General features: G+C 57.7%; 1 protein-coding gene across 4 annotated transcripts; it reads right to left on the bottom strand.

Moving 5' to 3' along the window:
• Positions 1-853: 853 nt before the first annotated feature.
• Creld2 (cysteine rich with EGF like domains 2) lies at positions 854-9,468 on the bottom strand. Of its 4 annotated transcripts, XM_047551186.1 has the most exons (10): positions 9,230-9,467; positions 8,885-8,967; positions 8,274-8,384; positions 7,612-7,703; positions 6,447-6,623; positions 4,606-4,701; positions 3,512-3,595; positions 2,657-2,752; positions 2,168-2,308; positions 854-1,113 (listed from the first exon to the last, which is right to left on the bottom strand). In XM_047551186.1, the coding sequence occupies exons 1-10, from the start codon at positions 9,365-9,367 to the stop codon at positions 1,064-1,066; spliced, it is 1,068 nt and encodes a 355-aa protein (XP_047407142.1). In that variant the 5' UTR covers positions 9,368-9,467; the 3' UTR covers positions 854-1,063. The 4 variants fall into 4 exon arrangements, with proteins under 4 accessions (XP_047407142.1, XP_047407143.1, XP_047407146.1 ...); XM_047551187.1 differs by lacking the exon at positions 4,606-4,701 and having other exon boundaries at positions 9,230-9,468; XM_047551190.1 differs by lacking the exons at positions 8,885-8,967; positions 9,230-9,467 and adding an exon at positions 8,599-8,849.
• Between the last annotated feature and the right edge of the window lie 4 nt (positions 9,469-9,472).

The raw sequence follows: 9,472 nt of genomic DNA, 5'->3' as shown, positions 1-9,472 counted from the left end.
ACCCTTCACATGACCTCAGGGGGGCAGCATGGAGCAGCAGAAGGGGCACCAGGAAGCCATGGCGTGGGAGCAGGAGGACCAAGCAGTGGGGAAGGGGTGGCAAAGCCAGACCAAGCAGGTCCCAAGGGTCCCTGGGAACCAGAGCCCTCTCTCCTGGAGGGACATAGCAGAGATCTGTCCTCTGACCTGCTCTGTTGGGCAGGGCATATGCAGGGAGCGTGTGGGGGGGTGAGCCATCCCCGAGGGCTGTCACTGGGGTTTGTGGCAAACTCGTCTCCAAAGCGACACACTAAGTAGGTCCTTTCCCACCTGAGATCCCTTCCTCCCTGCATGTCCTGGATGCCAGGCTGGCAGGCCACAGACTACACTGCTGCCAGACAGCTTTTTCTTCCTGAAACAAAATTCCTGAGATTATCAACTTAAAAAGAGAAAAGGTTTATTTTGGTTTTGCAAGTTCCAGTTCATGACTGACTGGCCCCCTTGCTTGGGCCTGTAGTGAGGCAGAGTGTCATGGTGGGAGCTAAAAGCAGAGAGGAAGGAGAAGGGGCCAGGGTCCCAATAGCCCCTTAGGGGACGCTGCCATGACTGGAGGGCCCCCAGAGCACTGTGGGCTGGGGACTCGGGGTGCTTCTGAGCCACAGCAGCCCCAGAAGAGATTGATGGGCTCGGTGGCAGTGCAGGCAGGGCCCAGGCAGCCCCTGCTCAGGCACAGGACGCACTGTCCGGCCTGCATCCATCCCTGCAGGCCCCAGCAGGCCTGCCCAGCTCCCAGCTCCAGCAGGTCAGGAGAAACCGGGCGGTGCTGAAGTCCACACTGTGTGCAAGACTAGCCCACACACGTTGTGTTTCTGACTACGTTCAATGGTCAATTTTATTATAAAGACTGGTATCAAAATATACAGATCTGCTTAAGAACAACCGAGAAATGCAGTGTTTCAAAGGGCCAGATGAGCGTCGCCATTCCCACGCAGGAGCTGCTCCCAGCCATCCGCAGGGCCACCTTTCCCACAGGACGCCACTTCAATAACTTACAGGGTGGGGCTGACTTCTGACCTGGACGCCGTCAGAGATCCTCACGCAAGGGCGGCTGTGCTGGGCTTTCTCCTGTGGCTTCTGTCAGGAAGCGGCAGGGGTCATTGGATGAAGGGCCCGTGCCTTGAGGACCCGGATTTCACTGGGGCACGTGGGAACCCACGTCCTGACACTCCCCTGGCCCACACCCTGGCTCCCTCTGGACCTACAGTCTTCCAGGGGCAGCCCAGGATGAGGGCACTGCACCCAGCACCCCAGCCAGGGTGCCCAGGCAGGCGGAGGTTGCCACAGAGGCCTAAGGCAGGGGCAGGGTCCGCGTGGAAACGGGCTGCCTCCAGCCCCAGCTCACTGCCGAGGTGGAGCTCTCTCCTCTGGCTCCCAGGCAGGTGCTTCCAGAGCCCGTGCCCAGGGCGGGGCTTCTGGAATCTCATCTTCCTGGTGCTGGAAAACCCTTGGCTGTGATCTCCTTGAACACTGCCCGCTTCCTCTCCACCTTCTAGAACCCTGGGAGGCTCTCAAGGACTGCACTGTGCCTCCCAGAGATGTTCAAGTCCCACCCAGCACCTGCAAGTGAGGTCCTGTTTGGAAATAGGGTCTCTGCAGATGATCCGGAAGACCAGGTCACTGGGGTGGGCCCTGGGCCAGTGGGACCATTGGAGTTGTCACAAAAAGCACAGTCAGACACCCACATGTGGACGACCATGTGAAGATGGAGGTAATGACCATCCACAGCCAAGCACAGGGCCTGCACAGACCCTCCCTCACAGCCTCAGGAGCCGGCCCTACCACACCCTGACTAGGGCTTCTGGTTCCAGAACACAGCAGGCTCTGTTGCTCAAGCCCCAGAAGTTGACGGAGTCTCAGTGGGACCATCTTGCTCTCCTATCCCTCCCCGCTTCCCTGCAGCGACCTGTCCACCTGGCCTCCACCTCCCAGCCTGCACGCTGCACCTCCACTGGGTACTGTCCTCTGCCCTGGGCCTCTGTCTGCATCCTGTGGAGCTGGTGCCCAGTGTTCACTGCTGGGTTGCGTGGTAGCCTCCCAGGGCTGCCACCCCCAGGGCTGCTGTCCAGCTCATCCTTACAGGCAGCAGGGGTCCCCAGGCCTAGCAGCTGGGCTGGGCTGCGCCACTCACCACCCTCTGCCACAGGCACACAGGCGTCCTCTGCCTCTTGGAAGCCTTCGGGACACACGCAGACGAAGCTCCCCGGGGTGTTGTAGCAGTTCTCGTCCTTCCTCCTACATGCTTTCTCTGCTAGTGAGCACTCGTCTATGTCTGAAACAAAAGTGCCCCGTTTCAAGACGTCGCTGCCTTAGCAAACGCCACAGCAGGAGGCACAGGGTCGTAAGTGCACTCAGAGAGAAAAGCGACCAGGTCAAGGGAGAGGCCAGGACTCGACCGGCAGACACAGAGCGAAACACTGGGCACTGTGTGGACAGAAAGCCTGGGACGTCACTGTGCAGGGGATGTCACCGTGGAGGTGACCTCGAGCCACAGGGCTGAGCACCCCTAGACTCAGCACTCATGGCTGGTCCCCACCCAGGAAAGGTGGAGGGACTGTCTGCAGGAAGAGGAGGGTTCCTGGGGCAGGCGATGGTCCCCGGGGAGGTCCGTCTCACTGACCTGCACACTGTCCGCCCTCTTTCGAGTAGCCAGAGACACACTCTTTACACTTGGCTGGGCCTTTTCCTGTGCAGCCCACACAGGTGGAGTCACACTCTAGAAATGAGGAGGGAAGGGACGTCAGACCGCCTTCCGTGCAGGGAGTCGGGTCAGAAGCCACACTGCTGGGTGTTGGAGGCACCTTGGGCTGGGAATTTGGTTTCTTCCTCATTGACCACTGGAGTGACTGTAATAACCATCTGTCTCCTGGCCAAGCACAAAGCTCGCTCTCTGCCACCCTCATGCTCCTGAAGAGCTGAGATGAAGCACCCCATTCGGGAGATGCAGGGAATAAAGCAGCCCTTCCCAAGGCCTCTTGCTGAGGTGGAAACAGGACTTGGACTTTCCCCAAAGTCACCTCTAGCTGGGTGACAGGTTCGTCTGTCCATGGGGAGCCTGGGAGAACCTCTGGGCGGGGACTACCGAGGCATCCGTGCAACCGCACCGCCAAGGACCCTGCTGCAACATGAGAGCTGCAAGCGCCAGTGCCACTGCAGCACAGGTCCGTGGGACTGCAAAGTAGCACTGCCTTCCTGGGGACAGGGGACCCTCTGCATGTTCCCCTGACATAGCCATTAGGAAGTTAACCCCAAGTAACAGTAAACGTCAAAGCTTGACCTACAACAATAGTCCAAGTGATCAGGGTGAAAGAAGACACGCAGATCGTTCAGGGGAAGTAGGGCGCGGTACCATGCCCACGCGCTCGTGAGAGAGAGAAACCAATGCCTTGGCAGGAGGCCCAAGGAGGGGCCGGGTGACGAGGACTCGTGGTCCAAGACCCCCCAGCCCAGAAAGGACACGCCCACGCCCGGCCACCTTCACACGTGTATGAGCCACTGACGTTCTCACAGTACTGCGTCTGGCTGCAAGGAGGCGTCTCTGCCGCACACTCGTCCACATCTGGAATGGAACAGCAGGGCTGGCTGGGTGGACACCTGTACCCACAGCCACCGTCCTGAGGCCTCCCAGGGTAGGGGTGGAGGCGAGGTGGCAGCCTGTCCTGCTGGGTACTTGGCACCAGGTGGAGGGGCTGCAATGGGGACCATGGCAGACCTCTGGTGCTCCCGTGCCTGGTGCTTCCACAGGCCTCTTGCCCACCCTACCCCAGGGTGAAACCTGTGGGCTGAGTCCCTAATTTGCCTAAGGCTGAGCAGCTGCTAAGGGGAAAAACCAAGGCAATGTCTGCAGACGGGGAGGGCACCACCGAGCACCTGGGCTGCAGCAAAGTCAGGCTGGCGCCAGCTCTCCAAGGTGCTGGCAGCTGGGGGGTGACAGAAAAGAGGACTGGAGCGGCTGGTGGCCACAGACAGACAGGGAACGAGCAGAAAATGGCGCCTCCCAGCACCACCCCAGTGTGGGACCTGGACCATCTCCCCTCCTGGCCAACAGGCCGGAGCTGCTGTGAGTCAGGGTGGTGGAAGGTCGCAAGTGACTGACTGCTGGACTCAGCTCCCGGGGGAGATGTGTGCCTCCATTTCTCTGTGGCTGCACACCTCATAAAGGCCGGGCACAGCAGGGTGTGCGCCCAGGTATGCCTCCGACCTGGCCTGAGATGGAAGGTGAGCTCTTGGCACAGTCAGCCACCCAGGGCAGCTTGGACAAGCAGCTCCCAGCCACCCTGGGCCACTGGCAGGAAGGACAGCTATGGCAGGGACAGTTCTTCCTGAAGCTTGCACACAGTGGGATCAGGCACCAGCCCGCCAGGCCATGAAAACACCATCGCCCTCTCACCAACCAGAGCAAGGCAGAGGCAGGGCAGTGGACGGGAGCCAGTTTTGGTCCTCCCGCTCCTGAGGGACCTGGCCTGGCCTGGAGAGGCGCCTCCCCAGAACCCCCCTCACCCACGCAGGCCTCCTCCCACCAGGGCCTCCTCACCCACACAGGCCTCCTCCCCACCAGGGCCTCCTCACCCACGCAGGCCTCCTCCACGAGCTCCCAGCCCACTTCACACTCTAGGCAGTCTCTGTTGGTTGGGCCTGAGCATGTCTTACAAGACTCATCACAGGCTAGAAGGCAAGGCAGCTGCGTTAGGAACGGACTGTGATCTGGTACCTACGCAGAGCCAAGCTCGCTTCATAAATGAGGAACTTGAGTTCAGCAGTGGGATGATAAAAAATGAAAACAGAAAAATTCCAGGCAAGCAAGACTGGTTCAGCAGGAAGATCTACTCATGTGATTCCCGACATTCACAGACTCCAGCAGGAAAGCAGCCTGCAGGCTTCAATGCCCGTTAGTGATAGAGTTCTCAGCCTGCCAGGACTCCAGGGGCGTTTCCAAGCCTGGAAAGGATACCTACCCAAAATCTGCAGCCAAAGGGCTGGGTGGGCACACCCACCAACGTCTGAGAGAGGGAGAGAGCCAGGAATCAGAAGGCCTGGTCTGACCTGTGTCCCAGAGATCCAGAGCAGCCAGGTGCTCTGAGCAGCAAGTCCTGGCATGCGGCTTCCCTGGACAACGCTGAGGAGGGGTACTGCAGGAAGGAGACTTTGCTGCCAACACCGTGAGTGCGTGAGCCCCTGTTGGCCAAGGCTGTGCTCCCCTGTGCATCCTGACAGGCAGCCCTGGAGACTCCCTTGAGGGAGGGCTCTCCGGGGAGCCCTCCCAGCCCTGGAGCTGTGACAGTGCCAGGGTTAGCAGGATGCATCCGCACAATGGGAGCTGTGGGGGGGGCCAGGGGTCAGAGGGCATCTGAATGGCCTTCAAGGGTCCTTCTAGTTCCCATGTGCAGCCATCTCCTGCCAGGTTCAGCATGTCTCTGCTCCCTCCACTGACCATGTAGTCTCTGTACCGTGCACTGTGGTCCCAAGGACAGTGAGAGCCTGTCCATCCTTGTGGGGATAGCCACAGGGGGGAGCAAGTCTTTTACCAAACATTCCAGGTAATCTAAAGGAGCATGGCCCACGCTAAGTGTTAAGCCCAAGAACCAAGGGCACTTGCCACAAGGGTGACAACCTGCCACTTAGGGAGACCTCAAGTCCTTCCCGGCACAGTTCACTGCTGGGGTGAGCAGCTTTTCCTTCTGGGGCTGTTCAGGGGTGTTTCTTTGGTACTGGGAATTGAACCCAGGGGCTTTACCACTGAGCCACATCCCCAGCCCTTTTTTACTTTGAGACAGAGTATCACTAAGTTGCTCAGGGCCTAGTTAAGTTGCTGAGGCTGATTTTGAACTTATGACCCTCCTGCCTCAATCTCCTATACTGCTGGGATTACAGAGGTGTACCTCTAAGTCTGGCTCAGAAGTGTTTCTTTTTTTCTTTAAAATTTCTTTTAGTTATAGACGGACACAATAACTTATTTATTTTATGTGGTGCTGAGCATCAAACCCAGGATCTCACACGAGCTAGGCAAGCGCTCCACCACAGCCCAGCCCCTCAAGGGTGTTTCTTTTTTTGGAGGGGGCAGGCGGGGAGGGTACTGGGAATTGAACTCAGGGGCACTCGACCACTGAGCCACCTCCCCAGTCCTATTTTGTATTTTATTTAGAGATAGCATCTCACTGAGTTGCTTAGCACCTCGCTTTTGCTGAGGCTGGCTTTGAACTTGCCACCCTCCTGCCTCAGCCTCTCAAGTCACTGGGATTACAGGCATGCGCCACCACATCCGGCTCAAGGGTGTTTCTTAAGGGTCACATCTTCAGGTCTCCTAGCTCCCCTGGACACCTAGGACTAAGGAGTCACCAGTGCCCCTGTTCCCACCTCCATAGCTCCCACAGAGGGTTGCCCACAGCTTCATTGTCAGGCCCTGTGCCTACCTGTGCAGATGCTGTGGGTCTCATTCCTCAGTGAGCTGAAGTAGCTGCCCACGCAGTCCTTGCACAGTGGTCCCTGGTATCCCATGTGGCACTGGCAGGATCCATCCCCCTGTCTGCTGCCATCTCCGTTGCAGTGGCCATTCCCACTACAGGGTCTCTCAGAGCCCCCCTGGCACGCTTGGGGCAGGGGGACAAAAACCCATGCTCAGTGCACACTCCAGGGCAGCCAGTGGGGTGTTCTCACACAGGGCAAACTCTAGGACACCCCTCAAGATGCTCATAACCAGAGAGATTTGGATTTTTCACTAAAATACAAGCCCTGCACCATCCTAAGGAAACAGATAAACCTGAAAGCTTACTGAGGGCACCTGGGGACACCGACTTCCAGGGGCTTACAGAGTAGATGCTGGATCACCTGCATGGGAGCAAGCCACAACTCCTGGCTTAATTACTAAGCATGGCTTTGGAAGACTCAAGGACGTGTGCATTAGTGTGTGGGACTCACCAGGAGGCGTGTGCATCCAGCACACAGCCAGGGAAAGTGGGAGAGGTGGGCAGAAGTGGTGTGGCACTGGGGGCAGGGTGTGAACATGAAGCTTCTGCCACCTGATCCAGCCTGACCAACATGACTGGCTTCTGTAACCCAACAGTGAATTGAGGCTCTGATCTCAATGTGTACTTCACAGCAGGGCCAGCTGACACTCCAGCCATGGCCCTCTGCAGTAGGGGGTTGCTTAGTCTGCGATTTTTTTTTTTTTTTTTTAATATTTTTTTAGTTTTAGATGGACATAGTACCTTTATTTTATTTATTCATTTTTATGTGGTGCTGAGGATGGAACCCAGTGCCTATGTGTGCCAGGCAAGCAACTACTGCTGGGCACAACCCAGCCCTCAGCCCTGATCTCTGCACTGAAAGAGCACTGGGCCTTGACTCAGAGTTCTGCAGCCCAAAGGAGAACTTCCCTGAAGCTGAGCAATGCTACCGCTGCCCAGGCAGATGCTCCATGGTGCTGGAGGATACCTGCTGTATAGGAGGCAGGGGCCTGTCCACCAGCTAATGCAGCTAAAGCAGCCCGGGACCCCTGCAGGCTTTTACACACTTGGGAACCAGAGAGAAACAAAAGGAATGATGTAGGCTTGAAATTTCCCTAAGAAAAAAACATACCACTGCAGTTTGGCCCATAGGTGCCTGGAGAACAGCACACTTTCAGTGTCTGCACACAGAACCACTCAAACAGGTCAGGGTACTTCTTCTTCCTAAGGGTTTGAAACATCCACTGAATGCAGTGTCAAAGAACACTTGCTCCCATCATCCTGTGGAAGACACTCTAAGATGCCACTGGACAGGTGAACCCTGCAATACCAAGCTCTGGACACGCTTTTTAGCTACAGATGCAGACCTTTGATGAAGTTTAACTTATAAATCAGGCACAGTGAGAGATTAGCAATAATAACTAACAATAAAAAAAAAATACTGTAACAAGGACTATATAAAATTATTAATTGCTCATTTCTGCACTTTCCATGTAACATTTTCAGACTGCTGCTGAGTATGGGAACTAAACCACGGGAAGAGACCTGAGGGCGGCGGCAATGTAAGGGGCACTGTATGCGCTCCTGAGGCTACATGGTCTGGGGGACAAGAGTCAGGTGTGCACAGGACTTTCTAGCTAGCTTCCTGGCTGTGAGAGTTGTACTCTGGTAATACAAAGTGGTAGCATGTCAGTAAAACCAGGGATGGGGACAATGGGGACACAGGAACACCACTGCCTGGGAAACTTCTGTATGTCTGGTGACTGCACAGGTCCCACCAGGCCACACACTCACAGCTGCAACCACCAGGCCTCCAGGCGCTCCTCCTGCTGCTCCACCATCTGGTTGCACTCAAAGTCGCTGCTCTCACACAAGCCTTCCAAGATCTCCAGGAGCCGGATCTCGCTGAAACACAACAAATCATCAACACCGGGAGGCACTGTCTTGCTCACTTCAGACATCCTGAGCCCACCTGTGGGACCACAGCCCATCTAGTGAAGCAGACCCCGAACCAACACACCAACAGGGCACGGCAATCTCTGCAACCCATACCCTGGGGTGGTCAAGGAGGGCAACAGGTGCCAGGCTCTGGGCAGAGGGGAAAGGGGGTTTATCCCACCTGTCAGGGGAAGCCAGGAGCATTCCAGGAGGCTGGTGTTCAGTTTACATTTTCATCCCCTGTATGCAAGGAGAATGGACCACAGGGCACAGGGGCAGTGTTGAAGCAGCCAGGCCAGTGAAGGGCCAGCTCATTAGATCCAGGTCAGAGGCAGAGGGGACCAGGGACAGGTGATGGGATCTAAGGGACCCTTCTGTTTATCTGTCTTCATGGCAGGTTCCAAAGGCAGACCCTAGTCTTCTCAGGACAGGCCCTCCAACAACCCTGGTGGTGCTTAGGGGCCAACCTGAATTCGTATTTGGACAGCGTCTTCTCCTCCCAGGCTGTGTTGCCGCCACCAAAGTTCTTCTTAGCCGTATTAGCCATTCCCTGAAGAGACGGACGAGCTAGACTACTCTGCACCTGGGCTCCCGGGTGGGGGAACTCCCCACCACGACCCAAACCTTGCGGTCCCCGATGATACTGATCCCCACGGCCCGGACCCCGCGTCCATAGCCTTGTAGTCCCCGCGACCCTGCCCCGTTCCCAACCCCCTTAGCTCCGGCGTCCCCAGGACTCCCGCCGCCCCGGCCCCACCGCCCCAGGACCCCTTCCGGGATCCCTGCAGCTCCCGACCCCCGCCCCGGCCCACCTGATTGAACTTGTCCACCAGCGTCCGGCACCGCTGGCAGGGTGTCGGCTTCCGGGCAGAGTCCGACCCGGACCGCGGCAGCAGCAGCAGCAGCAGCAGCAGCAGGAGCCCAAGCGCCGTGCGGGGCGGCGGACGCATGGCGGGCGGGCGACAGGCGGCGAACTGCGGCCGAGCGCTGGGCCTCCGCCCACCCGGCCAGCGTGCCGGCCGTTCCCGGGGCTACTTGACGGCGCCGCCGAGGCT

This window comes from Sciurus carolinensis, chromosome 4 (assembly GCF_902686445.1).
Source record: "Sciurus carolinensis chromosome 4, mSciCar1.2, whole genome shotgun sequence".
Lineage (NCBI taxonomy): Eukaryota > Metazoa > Chordata > Mammalia > Rodentia > Sciuridae > Sciurus > Sciurus carolinensis.
The sequence above is the reverse complement of the archived record's forward strand: the minus strand, read 5'-3'. Positions and strand labels throughout refer to the sequence as shown.